Source organism: Mustela lutreola, chromosome 10, assembly GCF_030435805.1.
Source record: "Mustela lutreola isolate mMusLut2 chromosome 10, mMusLut2.pri, whole genome shotgun sequence".
Taxonomy (NCBI): domain Eukaryota; kingdom Metazoa; phylum Chordata; class Mammalia; order Carnivora; family Mustelidae; genus Mustela; species Mustela lutreola.
The window spans coordinates 42,269,617-42,288,832 of NC_081299.1; the positions used below are offsets into that span (position 1 = coordinate 42,269,617).

Here is a 19,216-nt window from a genome sequence, read left to right on the forward strand (position 1 = left end):
AAGTTCAAGATAGAATTTTGGAAATGTGTTAAGCTGTGTACTGAATTTAACTCTTCCATTTTTTTTTTTAAAGATTTTATTTATTTATCTTAGAGGGTGTGAGAAAGGGGCGGGGCAGGAGGCGAGAATCTCAAGCAGACTCCCCACTGAGCATGGAGCCCGATGCAGGACTCTTATCTCATGACCCTGAGATCATGGCCTGAGCTGAAATCAAGAGTCATAGTTTAACCAACTGAACCACCCAGGTGTCCCCTGAATTTAATTCTTTTTAAAAAAAAAATGGGTGGCTCAGTTGGTTAAGCAGCTGCCTTCGGCTCAGGTCATGATCCCAGCGTCCTGGGATCCAGTCCCACATCGGGCTCCTTGCTCAGCAGGGAGCCTGCTTCTCCCTCTGCCTCTGCCTGCCATTCTGTCTGCCTGTGCTCGCTCTCTCCCCCACCTCTCTCTCTGATAAATAAATAAAATCTTAAAAAAAAAAAAGAAATTGGAAAATGTTTCTGTTTTAAGAATTCTACAGAATTGGGGGAATGGGCATTAAAGAGGGCACTTGAGGGCGCCTGGATGGCTCAGTGGGTTAGACCTCTGCCTTAGGCTCAGGTCATGGTCTCAGGGTCCTGGGATCCAGCCCCGCATTGGGCTCTCTGCTCACCAGGGAGCCTGCTTCCCCCTTTCTCTCTGCCTGCCTATCTACCTACTTGTAGATAGATGGGGGCTTACATTTTCTGCTAAGGATTATTGTAATTTCTCTCTGTGATAAATAAATAAATAAAATCTTTAAAAAAAAAAAAAAGAGGGCACTTGCAGTAATGAGCACTTGGGTGTTGTATGCAACTGATGAATCACTGAATTCTACCTCTGAAACTAATACATATATGTTAACTAAACTAAATTTAAATAAACATTTAAAGTGCTATAGAATTATATATTTGGAGGTAGATATCAAGCTGTATAGAAAGTGAAAGTTGGTTCCCACTCCTATTTCCCATAGGCAAATACAGTTAGTAATTTGATAACTATAACTGTCCTTCCAAATACTTTTCCTGTGCATATGCTGTTGTTAAAATATACTATATGTAAATATGAATGTTTTTAAACAAAATTGGCTCATTCTGTGCATGCTGTCCTATAGCTTCCTCTTTCCACTCAACAGTTTATCATGAATAATGCTTTTCCTATAGTAATACATACATCTGCCTCTTTGTAATGGTTTGTGGGAGCCTGGAGGGCCAGGAGTCAGGAGCTGTTTCCCAGTCAGATTAAATGTTTTTCCATGTTTGGCTGTTTTGAGCATTGGGGGCTTACATTTTCTGCTAAGGATTATTGTAAAACATTTTTGTTTTTATTATAAAAGCAATATAGGCTATATTTTTATACTAAAAAGCTCAAGAGATAACTTTTAGAATTAATTAAAAAATTAGCTACCAACAAAAGTATAAAATACCAAAGACAAGTTTAACCAGTATGAGACCTATATGCAGAAAATTGAGAAATAACTGAAAAACCTGAAGTAATTATGATGCATACTATATTCCTAGATGGAAATATTTATTAAGAGAGAGATGTCAGGGGGCGCCTGGGTGGCTCAGTGGATTGAGCCTTTGCCTTCGGCTCGGGTCGTAGTTTCAGGGTCCTGGGATCGAGCCCCACTTCGGGTTCTCTGCTCGGTAGGGAGCCTGCTTCTCTCTCTCTCTCTCTCACTCTGCCTGCCTCTCTGCTTACTTGTGATCTCTGTCTGTCAAATGAATAAATGAATAAAATCAAGAAAAAAAAAGAGAGAGATGTCAGATCTTTTCAATTTATGGATATACTACAATTCAAGTGTAATATGAGGGATCTGAAAATTACTCTAAAGTTAACCTGGCAGAATAAACAGGAAAGAACTGACCAAGAAAAATGGTTTTAAGGAGCTTGTCTTAACATTTCTCTTTAAATTGTAAAAAAAAGTATTCTGAGGGCTGCCTGGTGGCTCTCAGTGATGTGTCTGCCTTAGGCTCAGGTCATGATCCCAGGGTCCTGGGATCCAGCCCAGCATCGTGCTTCCTGCTCAATGGGGAGCCTCCTTCTCCCTCTGTCCCCCGCCACGTCCCCCACACTCTGTTGCTAGCTCTCTCACACTCTTAAATAGATAAAATCTTAAAGAAAAAAAAAGTATTGTGAATGGTGCTGGCATATGAACAGATGCAGGCAGATCTGCCGGTTAGAATGGCCCTGGAACAGACTTTAGTATATAGCAATGACTATAACAACTAGAACTTAGTTGAGTACTTTCTCTGTGCCAGGCAGCGTTGCAAGCTCTTTATGAGTTAACTCATTTAATCCTCACAACAACTAGAAGAGGGTAGCTTTATTATTACTATACTACATCTGTTACAGATGAGAAAACAAGGCACAGAGAGGTCAAGTAACTTACCCAAAGTTAAAAAGCAAGCAACTGGCAGAACTCCATAACACCATTATGAATTAAATTGCTTAGTATTTCTTCACTCTATGGATCCAGTCTGCTTTAGATGGACATTGTTTCTACTCTCTTCTATTATAAGCACTAGTTTAGTGAGTATTAACATAATAATTAACATAATTCATATACCACCATACATGTATATATATATATATATATATATATATGTTTATAGGTGTATATATGTGTATATAGCCATATACACACTATATCTATCAAATGAAAATGCATATTTTCACTTAACTAAGAGGACAGATGCTAGAACCAGACTGTTCTGTTCCCAGTTTCTGCTGTTTACTAATAGTGGGAACTTGAGCAAATAACTTGACCTCACTTGTGTCCCAGTTTCTTTATCTGTTAAAATGGGGATAAAAATACCTAATTCATGGGACTATTATGAGAATTAAGTGGGTTAATACTTGTTAAATATTTAAAACACTGCTTGGCTCATAGTATTAGCATTTGTACATAGCGTACTATTAGTTCACACATAGTATATAGCATTTGTTACATATATCATGTTGCAAGTGTGTGAGTTCATTTGCAGAATATGTAGAATTGCTGAGTCAAAATGTTAGGAACATTTATAATTTTGATAGGTATTGCTAAACTGTTTTCCAGAGAACTGATTCCCAGTTTTCATTCCTACCAGCAATGTATGAGAGCTTGCCAGTCGCCGTACATTCCTACAACAGTGTTTAGTTGACTTTTTGATCTTTACCAATCTAAGGTGACATTTCAGTGTGGTTAGCCATCTTATATTGAAGAGTCCTTTTCTTTTCCTTGAATTGTCTATTGATATTCTTTATTCACCTTATGTCTACTGTTTGTTGCTCTTTCTCTTTTTAATTGGAAAGAACTCTTGAAAATATTTTTTTTCCCTCTTTATCATCTTGACTTTGTTCTTTGTGTTTAGTCAACTTTTTGTTCTATGGCCTCTGGACTTTAGGTCACAATTAAAACTTTTCAAAACTGATAAAAATTCTCAGCTGTTTAAAAATATTACTCTTGGGCGCCTGGGTGGCTCAGTGGGTTAAGCCGCTGCCTTCGGCTCAGGTCATGATCTCAGGGTCCTGGGATCGAGTCCCGCATCGGGCTCTCTGCTCAGCAGGGAGCCTGCTTCCTTCTCTCTCTCTCTGCCTGCCTCTCAATGTACTTGTAATTTCTCTCTGTCAGATAAATAAATAAAATCTTTAAAAAAAAAAAATAAAAATAAAAATATTACTCTTTTCTTATATTTTCCTTATGGAATATCTATCAGAAGTTTCTTGTACCTTCTCTCACTTTATCCTACACATCCTGTGGACTTAAAAAATAGTAATTCCAGGGGCACCTGGTGACTGAGTTGGATGAATGTCCGACTCTTGATTTCCGCTCGGATTGTGATCTCAGGCTTGTGGGACTGATCCTCACGTGGGATTCTGTGCAGGGTGTGGGGCCTGTTTCTCCTGCCCCCACCCCCAAAATAAATTTATTTATTTATTTATTTATTTATTTGACACAGAGAAAGAGCAAGAGAGAGATCACAAGCAGGGGAACTGGGAGAAGAAGAAGCAGGCTTCCCACTGAGCAGAGGGCCCAATGCAGGGCTTGATCCCAGGACACTGGGATCATGACCTGAGCTGAAGGCAGCTGCTTAACGACTGAGACACCCAGGCACCCCCAAAATAAATATATTTTTTTAAATGTTTAAAAGAACAGTTTCCATGTTTTTGTTTCTTTGTGCTACACTCTTTGTAATTGCGGCGTTTTTTGATCATTATCTTTCTCTGTGTCTAACTCGCTTTTGGACTGATTAAGAATCCTTTTTGGGGGACGCCTGGGTGGCTCAGTTGGTTGGACGACTGCCTTCGGCTCAGGTCATGATCCCGGAGTCCCGGGATCGAGTCCCACATCGGTCTCCCAGCTCCACGGGGAGTCTGCTTCTCTCTCTGACCTTCTCCTCGCTCATGTTCTCTCTCACTGTCTCTCTCTCAAATAAATAAATAAAATCTTTAAAAAAAAAAAAAAGAATCCTTTTTGGGCTGTATCATAGACATATTCCTTCAGCAGTTTTGTATTTGCTTCTGTCAGGTGCTCTAGAGGTTTCTCTGGGATTGGACTAATTTTTATGTTTACTTCTCAGCTCAAGGGTTCCCAGAACATTTAGGTGTAGTATAAATTCAAATCCTATACCAACTCAGTACTATGGTTTATGAATTCTTGGGAAAGACTTGTCCAGCCCACTCCTGTATACCCACCTAGAGCCCAGACCAACCTTAAAGATGTTTCATTGTCTTATCCCTCCTCCTGTATAGTCTTTTGAGGGACCAGCTTTAAGCACTGAAATATATTTTATTATATACATATTGCTTCTAACTTCATAAATTAAGACATAAATTCTTGGATTTTGAGAATCCAGTGAGGCTTACCCAGAATAACTCTAGTAGTTACATGAGCTTAGGTGTTCTCTGCTCTTTGTATCTGGCTCCTGAACAAATCCTTTACTTTGTACACATGAATATGCATTTAAATTTTTTGTTACCTTTTATCCAGCATCTAGTGTTTTCAAGTTATCTAGCTAGACATAATGTCTGAATTTGACATGTTTATAATACATGTAATAAAATGTTCTTATTCTTTTAGCTAGGATTAGAGATTTTGAAGCTTAGAGCCATCTGGAAGTAAACATACTAAAATAATCATTTGTTACTGCACTACACAAGTCAAGCATTATTTAAGTTTTGACATATTCCTTTTGAATTGACTAATTTTATCTGTTATTTCTTATGTTGGGGGCTTAATCCTTGGTACCCCTTTTTCAAAAAGGTGAATGTGGTGACTTGGGAATATTTAAAATGCCAGTTTGTCCACCAAGTTTCTTTGTTTGATTTTCTTTCAGCCAGCAAATACTGCAAAATGTTAGTTGAAGAAGAAGGATTGCAGCTTTTGTGTGACATCCAGGAGCACAGTGAGGCAGACCCCCAAACACAGCAGATTGCAACCTCCATTCTAGATGACTTCAGAATGCATTTCATGAACTATCAGAGACCCCCTCCTCTGTGTTGAATGCCCTTCTTAATCTGTGGGGCTTCAGAGGTGCTCTCTGTTCTCATTGTCAGGACTTCTGCCTTGCCAGCAATTGTATGTTGGAACCAGTTGTCATTGGAGTTTGTGGGTTGGCTGCCTCACTGGCCTTTTATTGTTGATTTTCTGTAGACTACAGAAAGGTTGGATTTGAATGACAGCCGCAATCCCAAATCACGTTGGAATCATTCTGCAAACACCCCTTCAGTAGTTTTGAAAAGTCAAGTCTTGGACTCTGTGGGAAGATCTGTGAGCTTGTGTTGCAACAGCACTGCCAGTTACTTTTCCTAACCCTGGCCAGTTTCTTAAATCTGGGAATTTGTCAGAAGAAGGGGAAAAGAAAGACCTATGGGGATACCTTAGTATTTATGTTAAATTTCATGTTTAAAAGAGTATCCTGAGTTACTATTCCTACTTATGTGAGGCTAAGAGAAAAGAAGTATGTAAAAAAGTTAATACATGCTTACTGGAGGCAGAATTTCCATTGGAGGAGAGGAAAAAGGAGCGGGGGGGGGGTGGTTTTTTTTGTTTTTTTTTTTTTTTAAATAAAATACCCAGGGTGCCTGGGTATGACTCAGTTGCTAAACATTTGCCTTGGTTCAGGTCATGATCCCAAGGTCCTGGGATCAAGCCCCGCATCCGGCTCTCTGCTCTGCAGGAAGCCTGCTTCTCCCTCTCCCTCTCCCCTTGCTTATGTTCCCTCCCTTTGATGTGTCTCTCTCTGTCAAATTAAAAAAATAATAATAAAATAAAATAAATACCAAAGTATCTTCCACTTATGGGGGTAGAGGGAAGAAAAAAAATTTTTTTTTTTTAACCAATTTTGGATATTCTGCCTCTGGCCTTTCTTCCTCCAACTTGACACATTCGATTGAGTGAACGGGACATTCTGTGTAAGTGGGTGTGGTGGTGGAAAAGAGTAGAACTTAGGAGTTCTAGTAGAGTGTTTAGGTGAAGACTGTATGGGGACTGTAAATCTTGATCCTGTCAAGTTTTGATATTGTGGGACTGTGACCAATCCAAGAGGAAGAGGAAGCCAAAAAAAATATTTTGCTATAGATTTCAAGAGTGCTCTTGCCTAGCATGGAAGCAAGAAAAATAGGGGCTTTTAAGAACCAACCTCAGCTGCAGTGCACACTACCAGAAGCTTCTGTTTTTGTCCTTTGCAAACCTCTGTGGAACAGAGTATGAATTCCTTCCTTATTACTGACAGCTAATGAAATGGGTCTTACCATTCATCTGTCCAAAAAACAAAAGTAAATTCCTTTATGAAGAGTAGCATATTTTCATACTAGGTATTTGTGCTTTTAGCTAACTGGACTCTTTTTTTTTTTTTTTTTTAAGATTTTATTTATTTATTTGAGAGAGACAGTGAGAGAGAGCATGAGCGCAGAGAAGGTCAGAGGGAGAAGCAGACTCCCCATGGAGCTGGGAGCCCGATGTGGGATTCGATCCCGGAACTCCGGGATCATGACCTGAGCCGAAGGCAGTCGTCCAACCAACTGAGCCACCCAGGCATCCCGCTAACTGGACTCTTAACTGGAGTACTGTATACCATCTTTTGGAATCAAATGAGGCTTATCCTTATTCTGAATCATATTCCAAATTCTTGCTCACCAGCATCCTGTTTCTTCCTACAGTTCTGACACTGCATTGTATTTTCTCTTATTCTCTGTTCTGCTTAATTTCAAAAGGCTGTCTTCATTTCCTGAACTGGGTTCTAGTACTTTAGAACATTCTGTTACCAGATACTAGCTCTTGCTAATGTGAGGATGATGTAGGAATTAGTGCCTGTTTAGGCATCCCTCCAAGTTTTATTTCACTCACAGCAATCCTCTGGGATAGATAAATTGTATTCTCCCCATTTAACAGATGAAAAAAAGGATGTTCAGTGAGGTGGTTACTTTCCAGAGTGGTTACACCCAGGACATAGTTCCAGCTAATATAGTTCGTTCTGATTTTATGACCTGGGCTCTTCTGTGTTACTCTTCTTCCAGGAACACAGGGTTGGGCACACTTGTATTTAGCAGCATAACAACAATGTTAACTGATATATATCTGTGCCCTTGGCTTAGTGTCTCTAGGCCAGGCCTAGGCTGGAGAAGCTCAGATGAATTAAAAAATGACCGTAAGGCCAAAGCTTAAGATGCAGCCTTCTCTTCTCCTACCTTGGTTCAATAGGAAGGCTAGCTAGTGTGCATGTGTTTATTAGCCTTCATCATTTCTACGTGTGTTATCCTCCCACTCACCTTCACTCTTGCTGTTCCCCCTCAGCCTTCCTCTCCTTTCCACAATGCCTGTTGAACCTTCATGCTTCACTCCACTGTTACCTGCCCATTTCCTGACCCTCTACTCTCTCCCTCAGACTTAACTGCTCGCTTTTCAGTGCTCCCGAAGGCTATATACCACAGCCCAAAGACTGCCTGGCACACTGTATAGTTCACAAAAGGTTTTCCCAGTGATAATTTCATTTGGTTCTCATAAGAACACTGTACATTAATAATAATTCCGTTTATTGAACATGAGGCACAGTTCGCTTTCACAAGCACTCTTCTCTTTTTTCTTTTCTTTCCCCTTCCTCCCTCCCTTCCTTCCTTTCTTTCCTTTCTTCTTTCTTTCCTCCTCACAGCATTTTTATTTTGCAGATAAGGCAGCTGAGGCACTTAATGAACGGCAGTCTGATTCCTGACGCCTGTTCGGCTACTGCCAGGGTTTGTGTAGTATCTCTGTTGTACAGAGGAAGAAACTTGGAGGCTTCTTAGAACCTTTTGCCATCTCTGGTGAGCACCTAATAACTGAGAGCCAGAGGTCAGGCCTGAAAGCCAACAAGAAAAACGCCCCGAGTGGTCTGTTTTAATCCTTAATTTGCCATTTGCATAGGGAGGGAAAGATAGGCTCCAAAGCCAACTTGACCCCAGCGATTATCTAGTCAGGATGAGGAATTATGAAGGCAACTGTAGGTAGCATGGGCAGTACCTTGGTATGAAACACCATTCCAATTGTTTTATATCTATCCTTGTCCTTGTGAGGAGACTGAAGCCCGAAGAGGTGAAATGATGAACAGTCACCCTGCAAATTTTCCTTCTGGATCCTGTCCTGGAAGGCAGGCATCTCCCATATTTATAGTTAAATGGGAGTCACTTGCCAACAAATCTGGGGGGCCGCTTCTCCCTGAAGGCTGCCATGCCCTCCAGGCGGTCCTGGGTGGGGATGTTCTGAAACAAGACAGAGTATTAATTTTGGGTGGAGCTGCAGGAACAGAGGCCAGTAAAGACCTGCTCAAACTCGTCTACCCCATGACAAGGTCAGAGTCCCAATTCCTTCCATTATCTCTTCCACCTCTCTTCCATTACCTCTGTGCTTTTGCTCATACCTATCCTCTGAGGTAATGCCTCGGTGGCTCCTTGGTCTCCTAGGGAATGTAGACTACATCTCTAGCATCTGTGGTCTATCCCATTAGTCTCTTGCCCACTGCTTACATGCCTCTAGAGAGCTCTGATTGCCTGCAGCCATCTGACATGCAGCTATTTAGTAGAGAAAAACAGTTAAGTTTTTCAGTAAGAAATCTAGCTTTGAGTTCTGCAAGTTCCAGGACTTTTTGTTTAAGAGCATTCTGGATATTTGTTAACCTGGAGATTGTATTTTTGACTCACCCAGGAATCCGAGGCTAAGTAAGCCGCAGGTCACCACCCCCACCCCCACCACCCTTCCTCCCTCACCCCCACTGAACACACACAGCCTGCAGGTTATAACCAAGGCCTTGACATCCTGACTCCAGCCTAGCCTCTGCAGCAACCACTAGTACAGAGAGTGGAAGTGGTGGTTTGTCAGGTACCTGCCTGTGTGTTCTGTGATTCTGGGGGCAGAGTATATTGGATGGCCTAGGAAACAGTCCTAGAGAGAAGCAGTGTGGTTTCCCTAGGACTGTCCCAGGCTGATTGTAAGAGGCAGTGGTCCAGAGTCTAACTTTTCAAGTTGGGAGGAACCATTAAATTGGTCACATATTGTACAAGGCTCCCCACTCTGGCCTGGCCTCGGCTTGGAAGTATGTGCGGACTGGCAGCAGTTACGTACCTGGGCATAGCATATGCCTTCAATGGCCATCCCTGATGCGATATCCACCTGTGAGAAAGAAGTGGTGCCTACATCAGCCTGACTTTAGTGCCAACTATCCTACTGCCTGCACCCCCATTCCCTACTGTTCATGGATTCCTCCAGCAAAGTATTATTGAGCTTATTGTAGGCTAGTCCCTGTGAACAGAGATGATTATGATCAGGAATTTCCTACCTGGAGAGGGAATACCATTTGTAACAGAGGTAAAACGACTTTGGGACAAAGGGTTGGAGAGGATGGCACTTGGCCTGGAGAGCCAAGGAGAAGGGTAAGTGTGAGCTGTGTTTGCAACAACCAGAGTTACGTCTTCACATCTGGCTGTGTACCCTGCCTCCTGTCCCTCCTGTCCCTCCTGTCCCTCCTGTCCCTCCTGGGAAGGAAATTTCACAGGCTTTCATTGCCCTGGGGAATAACATCCTAGGCTCTGACAACTTTCCAGCGTCTACTGCCTGAAGCTTACTGTTACTACCATTTAAAAGCACTGTTCTACGAGAATCACCATATGTGTATAAATTCCACTGTTATTGCTACTATACAGCTGAGAAATCATGCATAGAAAGTAAAGGTCAGGGGCACCTAGGTGGCTCAGTTGGTTAGGCGGCTGCCTTCGACTCGGGTCATGATCCTGGAGTCCCGGGATCAAGTCCCACATCAGGCTCCCAGGCTCCATGGGGAGTCTGCTTCTCCCTCTGACCTCCCCTCTCATGCTCTCCCTCACTCTTTCAAATAAATAAGATCTTTAAAAAGAAAAAAAAAAAAAGAAAGTAAAGGTCACAACAGTATATAGAAAAGCGGTCTTTGAACCCAGGCCAGGCTAGCACCAGAGCCTTTGTGCCAATCTCTGTGCTGTGTAGTTTGACTCATTCCTCACTCCTGTTCAGTCAGGTTGCTTACTCATATACCTCTGTGCTTTTGCTCATACCTTTCTCTTTTTCTTGAACCCTCATCCTTCCCAAGGCCCAAATCTACAAAACCTCTTTAACCCAACAATACCCAGTAGTAGCCACTAGCCACATCAATAATATCACAGCTCTCACCCCTTCAGGGTGTCTGCTTGATACCCCACCTTCTTTTAAGTAACCTCTTCACCTATGTGGGGCTCGACCCCAAGATTAAGAGTTATATACCTTTTTTTTTTTTTTTTAAGATTTATTTATTTGACAGATAGAGATCACAAGTAGGCAGAGAGGGAGAGAGAGGAGGAAGCAGGCTCCCTGCTGAGCAGAGAGCCCGATGCTGGGCTTGAGCTGAGGACTCTGGGATCATGACCCGAGCTGAAGGCAGAGAGGCTTTAACCCACTGAGCCACCCAGGCACCCCAAGAGTTGCATGCCTTATTGATGCAGCCACCCAGGCATCTCTGCTTGGTATCCTTAATCTTGTATTAGTGATTCTGTGTGTATCTGTCCTCTCTTCCCACCTTGGAGACAGTTCCATATTTAACTGATCTCTTTGTCCCTGTTCTCAGCTCAGGTCTAGATTCAGTGTGTAATGAGTGAGTTGACGAGTAAGTTGTTTTAAGGATGAATTAGCTTGCGTCTAAGACACCATCCTGAGTTCTATCCATGAGGCCACCTTACCACCAGCACAAACCCAAGAACATAGCCTAGGAGCCACACAAGAGCTGTATTCTATTTATTCACTTGCTCTGTGACCCTAGACAGGTCTTTTACCCTTTCTGGACCTCAATTACCTTCTATCTAACGAAGACAGATGAAGATAAAATGTAATTCAGAATGTCACCTGGCCGAACTTTACATTTCATGGGTGGGTAAACTGAGGCAGAGGGAGAGGTCAGACTCCATGTCTCTTAGAAGAGTCCAGTTTGAGTTTTTTCTAGCTGTGTTCTTAGTCTGCACTGGCATGAAAGCATTGCCTCCCAGCCACCCCACTGACTTTAGTGAATTCAAGTCCTGACCCAGAACCTACTTACCTCCATTCCTCTATCAATGGCTACTTTGCCCAGCCGCACAGCAATGGGTGCCTAGGGAAAAGAAAAGAGAAAAGGCTAGGTTGAGGGAATTGGTGCTAACAGTTGGTGGGAAGGGGTTTCGAAGAGAGAGACATAGCTTCATGGTGGGGAGAGTCATCAACAGGGAGATCAGTCTGAGTCACTTTTCAGCTCTTCTACTGACTGTTACTGACATTTTGTTGGTGTTAGTACTTACTACTTCTCAGTTGATATTCTTTTTCTTTTAATGTTCAGTTAGCCACCATATTGATATTCTTATCTATAATGAAGGAAGCCTAACTGATCCCTGAGCCTCCCAATTCTGACTATCTCAAATTCTTGTCATTTAATCCATCCCACCAGTGTGTATAACATGCTACAACTTAACAAAATGTTTTCCTACCCACAGACTTGTCTAATGGTGCTACCCACCCTTCAAGGATGGTGCCATCTTTAATTGAGGCTCAGGAAGGTGAAACACTTGGCCATGTTTGTCCAAAGAGTGGTGAAGCTTGGATTTGATTTCCAGTCACCTTTCCCACTGTTGCTCCATTCCCCTACTCCTCTCATCTTGGCAGATGTAAGCCTCCTCTGCAAGAAGGTTTCATACCAGCAGAGTAAACTAAAGGTCAAGATGAGGATCTTGGGCTTTTGGAGTCGGACCAGCCTGGGTTGAGATCCCAAGAGGGCATTTTATACAGCCACTTAGAAGCAAGCACATCAAAGAGTGGCCACCTTTGCCTCATTGCTCTTGCTTCTAATCAACTTGTGCCTCTCCAGGCTTGGCCCTCCATCCCCAGCCTCACTTCCAGGCAAAGACTGCGTTTACTTCCTCTATTGCTTGTATTGTGTTATTTGAGGTTTTTGTAAGTACAACAATCAGAAAAAGATTTTTAAAGTCTGTTAACAGAGAAGCCACAAATGAAAAAGCTAGCTACATAAATATGAATGACCTCATATTGGGAAAAATACCGTAAATAAGACATAAGTCAAAAACAGAAGATGTATTTGTGATACTTGTGACCAGCAAATGTCCTTGATTTACAAAGACCTGGCATAATTTTTTAACAAATATTCATAAGGATAATTCACAGAAAAGGAATATAAACACAAGGATTACTCAGTTTTACTCTTAAAGAAATGCAGTTCAAAACCATGAGGTGCCCCTTTTCACCTAAGACTAAGTATAGGTAAATTGTAAAATGCTATTATTTGCTGAGATTCAGGAAATAGGTATTTGCATACATTATTAATAGAGTAAGTTGGTACAGTGCTTCTGAAGGCAACTTGATTAGAACTGGCAAATGTTATTAGATGGATGTTTGTACCCTGATGTTGCAATTCCATGTAGGAATCTACCTTACAGATGGACTGTAAGTATGTGAAGATGTTCAGTTATATACTCCAGCTATTTTATGGTAACACAAAGCAACATAAATGTTCATTATTAGAGTACTGGTTACATAATGATGGCACACCTGTACTGTGAATGAAAAAGTGTGCATTTCAAAGAATGAGGTCGGTAAGTATGTGCTGAAATGGGAAACTCCAAAATATTGGGTGAAAAAAAAACCAAGATGCATACTAAGTATGTATATCATTATCCCGTTTGTGTAAAAAATGTTGGCGTGATACTCCTTTGGGGAGAAGAGTCAGGAGAGTGGAGAACTTCACTTTTTGTTTTATACTTTTCCATACTGCTTGAATCCTTACTATGCATATTTTAATTTCATATTTTTAATGTCTCTTAGAACTGGATTAGCCTCTAAAGGTGTGTTCTTTGTCCCTCCAAACCATCTTAAAAGGAGTTCAGAGTTATTTAAATATGTGAGTATATGTGCATAATATATATTCTTATATATACAATGAAATTTCTGGAAGAGTGTGTAAGTTAAGAGTGGCCATCTCAAAAAAAAACCCAAACCAATAAATTAAAAATAAAAACAAAACAGAAGCCAGTAGTCATCTCTGGGGAGTTGAAAGCTGTTTTGGTGACCACCTAACCTGGTCTGCCAAGGACTGATAGTTATCGGGATGTGGGACTTGCACTTTTAACTGGGACAGCCTTGGGATGACAGGGTCACCTGGGTCACCCTACTTTTTTCTTTTCTTTTTTTAAAGATTTTATTTACTTGAGAAAGAGTGAACATGAGTGCTTGGGGTGGGTGTGGCAGAGGGCAGAGGGAGAAGCATACTCCCTGTGGAGCAGGGAGTGCAGTGTGGGACTCATTCCCAGAACCCTGGGATCATGACCTGAGCCAAAGGCAGGTGCTTAATCCGCTGAGCCACCCAGGTGCTCGACCCTATTTTTGATTTTTACCTTATGCCTTTACTCTTCTGTTTTGCTTGTCAGCAAAGATAAGTAACTAATAAACGGATTTCTCACCAAAGAAAAGTAAAACTATATAGATAAGGTCCATGTGTATATGCTGAAAACATACATTTTTTTTTCCTGAATGTGTGGATCTATCTACCGTTGACTCCCTAGTCTTGGTGGTTTATCCTCTAGAGAACAGCCAACTACCACACCATCCCCAACACTCACCCCATCCAGGAACCCTCTCATTCTCAGCACCCAGTAACTCTGCTAGAAATTAAGGATTGGGATTAGTGAATTTACAACTAATTTTTGGTAAGCTAGTGTCTTGGTATATAAAGCTACTTTTAAGTACTGAACTACTAGTAATTATATTAGTAGAATACCATTGTTTCAGTATATTCAGAAACCTGAATCCTCTTGCATTCAATTTATGCAAAAAGACAAACCCTATAGTCCACAAGTCTTGCTAGTGTCCGCCCCCTCCCCCTTCCCTAGTTTGGGAAGGGAAGTCAGCCACACACTTCCTTGAGGTACTCAGAGTTTTATGTTGGTTTAAAGACTTTTTGCTCAGGTGTAGTAGAAACCTGGCAGATTAAAATGGTCTAGGTAACAGCATCAGATTCCGTTTGTATGTGATGAAGAAAAAAGACAAAACAAATGCTTTCTTTTAGACCAAACTCACTATTAATTTTCAAAAGTTACAATCCTTACTGTCAAAGAAGACCTCAAAGTTAGGACAAAAAGGATTATTTAAATTTAAGGGAGACAGAAAGATTCCTTTCTTAAATAAAATACCTTTTTTTGTGATTAACTAAAATACTTTTATCTGTTTTTAATATGTGGCTAACGGTTTTATAAACGTATCTTTGTTTTGTAACATGTTTGTAAATTCTTTCTGTTGGAAATGGATCTGACATTTAGTTTGAGGTTAATATTCTGCACTCTTTAGAATACCAGTTTCTATATTATATTTTGTATCATGCAAAATAAAAGCCCAAATACCAGTATTGTCTTTTTTTCTGGTATTGCAATCACTTTTTTGTGACATTGATTGAGCAAGTCACTTAATCTTTCTGGGTCTGTTACATCACAAATACAACAAGGGTAATCAGCTCAGCTGGGTGCTAATTGAGAGACGTTTTAAAGTACATAGGATCATGTCTGATGAGTAGGACGTGCTCCATATGGGCTAACTCAGTGTTTATTATAAATTATAAGACCTAGCTCCATTTAAAGCTGCTTTCATATGGAAACTTGGGACATCCCTCTCTGTCTTGGAGAAGCCCGCAGTTAGAGGCTGCCAGGTCCTTGGACCCCCTATCAGCCAGATCCTGGCCTGTCTCCTGCAGGCTCTGGACTTTGGCAACTGGCTGGTAGGGCTACACGTACGCTGGGTCCTAACACAACGTTTTACATGATGTATTTCAGGAATTTCTCCACCCTGCAGTGTGGTCGAAAAAATAAGCTGGTAGTTCTTTATCTGCTTAGAATGTTGCTTTTTTAGTTTGGGGGACATTTTATTACAGTACTGTCCAATGTAGGAGGCAATAGCCACATGTCCCTATTAGCATCTGAAATGGGAAAGTGTAACTGAGAAACTAAATGTTTTATTTTTAAGTAATCTGAATTTAAATATAAGTCTGGATGAGTGGGTCTTGTGTGGCCCCTTGGGGCATAGCCCTGGCCTCCCCAGAGGTGAGTGTCCTCCAACCCCTGTCTGCTGCCCCTGACACAGGCCCTCCCTCCTGTGCTGGGCTATAGCCACACCTGGGGCAAGATCTCCTGGGCCAATTCCAGTGCCCGATGGTAGGCGGCGTTGCCCTCCTCATTCTGGGAAACAGCGTGGTTCACCAGTCCTAGGGCTTGGGCCTGTGCACCACTCAGTCTTCGGCCTGTGAAGATGAGCTCCTTTGCCAGGGCCACTCCCAGGCATCGAGGCAGCCTCTGAGTCCCTCCTGCCGGGATGGAGCAGGGTTAGTAAATCCACATGGGAAGTGGGAGCCCAGAGAAGCCCAGTTTGGGAGTCAACCAGGACTTCTCAGAGGAGGAGATTCTGAGTTAGGATGGAAGGGCAGAACCCAGAGCACAATGCAAAAAAGGAAAGCAGGGGGGCGCCTGGGTGGCTCAGTGTGTTGAGCCGCTGCCTTTGGCTCAGGTCATGATCTCAGGGTCCTGGGATCGAGTCCCGCATCGGGCTCTCTGCTCAGCAGGGAGCCTGCTTCCTCCTCTCTCTCTCTGCCTGCCTCTCTGCCTACTTGTGATCTCTTTCTGTCAAATAAATAAATAACATCTTTAAAAAAAAAAAAAAAAAAAAAGGAAAGCAGGGAAGTAACCTAAAGAGAGTGGGGATTAAGTAAGAGAAGGATGGGTCCAGTAGGTAGTTACCTGCTCCAGGGAGGAGCCCTCGGGTGGTCTCGATCAGTCCCATGACGGCTGAGGAAGCTGCTTAAACAGAGCAGAGTGAAGCACGCACGCTCTCCTGCAGTGCCATTCCCCAGAGGGAAGAGACACCTGCCTCTAAGCTCTGCTCACCCCACCCACCAACCACTTCCCTCATGAGGTGGCTACAGCAGACCTCTCCACAGACTCTGCTTTGGGAAGAGCCCTAGCATGGAAGTCAGCAGGCTCAGACCCTCATACTGCTTCTCCCAGGGGTGGAGGTGCCCATCCAGGCAAGTCTCACCGTGAGCCTCATTCACTGATATAAATAAATAAAGTCCCCCCTCTTCTGCCTTCATCAGAGAGCTGCCAAGGATCAAATGAGATAATGGTTCTTGTAACAGGAAGGGATTCTTGGAAGGTGCCCAGTGCCTATTTGTGGGTTAAGGGATTCTCTGTCTCATTGGACCCTTGCCTCTGGCCTGGGCTAGAGCATCATTGACTCCTGCTCCCACCACAGTTACTCCCCTTGGCTTTTCATCAGGCTGAAATTTCCCTGTGTTCAAGCCACATCTCCTGAATTCCCTTACAGGCCATCTGAACTATGCAGTGTGGCTGCAGGGAACGGCCACTACTGCCTCTACGGGGTTTTACATTCTCCTTGCTATCTACCAAACCCTGCAAGGTAGTTGCCCTAAATATGGGCACATGAGAAGCAAGGTGGAGCATGATCTGACTTGGTATCCTGTTGCCTTCTCTTTGATAATGCATCATGTAGATACAGGCTACCTCTGTACCTGGAGGTACATATTTCTAAATGTTCTACCTGGAGTGGCAGGAGAAAGCAGTGAGGGGAAGAGAAGATCGTGGCACCACCTAGCGCTTGGACTTTTTCTAACTGTCTCCTAGAAGTGTACACCTGACCATTAAGTCAGGTTAAAGGCGATCAATTATATCCATCCCTCCCTCCAGTCTGCAAAGGCCAACTGCTCTGAAAGGGTAATGCAAACCTTGGCTGATGCCAGGGAACCAGAGAGCAGTGTTCCTGCCCAGGCATGTTTGTGAGTAGCCAGGCAGTAGTGACCAGCTGACCCTGTGACTGTCTCTGTGCAAAACATGACACAGAATTGGGTTGCAGAGAACTAGAAAGTTGAACAATTTGTCTTTGTCCCCAGTCTCCCCTCTCTTCTGTCATCTAGCCAGTTGCTCTGGGGTTGGCAAAAGCATTCTAGAGATGAGGGGGTCTGGTTCTGAGAGATGACAGGCACTACAGCAGTCAGGGCTGGGCCAGGAGGGGAACCAGCTTACACCCAAACTGTGCAATCTCCCACGTAGCCTTTAGTTTTGCTGCTGTTTGGAAAGCCCAGAGTAGTGGCCAACTTTGCAGCATCCCCAGACATAATCTGTTTTACTTACACATCCCTTCTCACCCTATCCCACCTCTCCTTCTGCCCAGTACCTGCTACTCGGAGGTCACAGGCCAGGGCAAGTTCCAGGCCTCCACCCAAGGCAAACCCGTCCATAGCTGCAATCGTGGGCGCAGGGAAGGCTGCTGTGGAGATGAAGAAGGGCTCAGCCTGTGAAGCCCTAGAAGGACCGGGACAGGGACTCAAGGCTGGGGAGGACCTATGGCCTCATTGGTCCCAGGTTTGGAACCTTACCAGGTACCTCTGCCAGTTATCTTAGAAGTAGGTTTTTCTTACTGGGGAAATAAGCTGGGGTACTGGAGTGAGGAGATGGGCTAGATGATCCCCACTCAGGCCCTCTTTACCGTTGGCCTCCCTGGGACCACCAGCCTTTCTGTTCTGTGTGTCAAGCCCCCTGCTCGGTGCTAGGAACATAGAATTGAATAGACATGGGGAAGGCAGATCTATGAACAGGCAATGATGACCCAGGGTGATCAGTGCTCTGACAAAGCTTAGAGAATGGGCCAGGGAAGGCTTCCCAGTGGTCTTAAAGGGTAAGTAAAAAGTTCAGGTGGCCCAGGAGAGAAATTCCAGGCAAAAGGAACAGTAATTGTCAAAGCCTGAAAGCATGGTTGGTGAAATTTGACTCCTATGGAGTAGCTGGACTTGAATCCTGAAGGTAGAGGGGTCAGGGGTCAGAGCCAGCAGGACACAAAAGCTGAGAGCCAGAGCTCCCTCTGGGAGAAATGCCCTCTGAACCTCCTTTTTACCCTCCCCCTTGTAGGATTCCATGTGCTCATCCCACCTGGGAGAGTCCTCTGTCTTTCCACAGAGCTTACAACAGAAACTGTCCTTTCTTGACGGGAGAGGATGGCAGGAGGGGTAGGGCTAGCATCAGGAGGGTCCCTGAACGCCCTCCTCCAACCCACTCCAAGACCCTCACCAATCTCATTCATCAGGCCTCGGAGCCGCTGGACAAAGATCCCCACTTCTGCCTCACTCATCTGCTCCCGCTCCTTCAGGTCTGCACCTGCGGATGGTGAGGGGTTGGGACAGCCTTTGTGAAATGACCCATTACTGAATCCCAGGCTGTTGGAGGATCCAGCAAAGGAGACTTGAGGACAAGCAGCCAGAGAAGAAGGCGAAAGGTCAGGAAAGCATGGTCCAGGAAGCCAGGGAGGCAAAGGTCGGGGGGGGGGGGGGAGGTTTGTATGTCTAAAAAGGACAGGTGCAACAACAACAACAAAAACCTTGGACATCAGAATGAAAAATTTTTGTGCCTCAAAGGACACTATCAAGAGAGTGAAAAGAAGAGGCACCTGGGTGGCTCAGTGGTTTAAACCTCTGCCTTTGGCTCAGGTCACAATCCTAGGGTCCTGGGATTGAGCCCTGCATTGGGCTCTCTACTCAGCAGGGAGCCTGTTTCCCTCTCTTTCTCTGCCTGCCTCTCTGCCTACTTGTGATCTCTGTCTGTCAAATAAATAAATAAAATATTTTTTTTAAAAAAGTGAAAAGACAACCCA

General features: G+C 43.3%; 2 protein-coding genes across 9 annotated transcripts in view; one reads left to right on the plus strand and one right to left on the minus strand.

Annotated features, from left to right (window-relative positions):
- The window catches only part of ZYG11A (zyg-11 family member A, cell cycle regulator), an 86,605-nt gene extending 78,224 nt beyond the window's left edge, over positions 1 to 8,381 (plus strand). The window contains 2 exon segments of the mRNA XM_059138514.1: positions 5,340 to 5,581; positions 8,235 to 8,381. Coding sequence (XP_058994497.1) covers positions 5,340 to 5,581; positions 8,235 to 8,381 — 389 coding nt within the window.
- Positions 8,021 to 19,216, minus strand: part of ECHDC2 (enoyl-CoA hydratase domain containing 2) — a 33,308-nt gene continuing 22,112 nt past the window's right edge. For 2 of the 8 annotated variants that reach the window (XM_059135992.1, XM_059135987.1), the window contains 7 exons: positions 18,637 to 18,723; positions 17,747 to 17,836; positions 16,294 to 16,353; positions 15,676 to 15,863; positions 11,571 to 11,621; positions 9,599 to 9,646; positions 8,021 to 8,739 (listed from right to left, as the gene is read on the minus strand). In XM_059135992.1, the coding sequence (XP_058991975.1) occupies positions 8,662 to 8,739; positions 9,599 to 9,646; positions 11,571 to 11,621; positions 15,676 to 15,863; positions 16,294 to 16,353; positions 17,747 to 17,836; positions 18,637 to 18,723 (602 nt within the window). In that variant the 3' untranslated portion in view covers positions 8,021 to 8,661. Of the gene's footprint in view, positions 8,740 to 9,598; positions 9,647 to 11,570; positions 11,622 to 15,675; positions 15,864 to 16,293; positions 16,354 to 17,746; positions 17,840 to 18,636; positions 18,724 to 19,216 lie in introns of all 8 variants that reach the window. The other 6 variants (XM_059135991.1, XM_059135985.1, XM_059135988.1 and 3 more) reach the window with 5 other exon arrangements.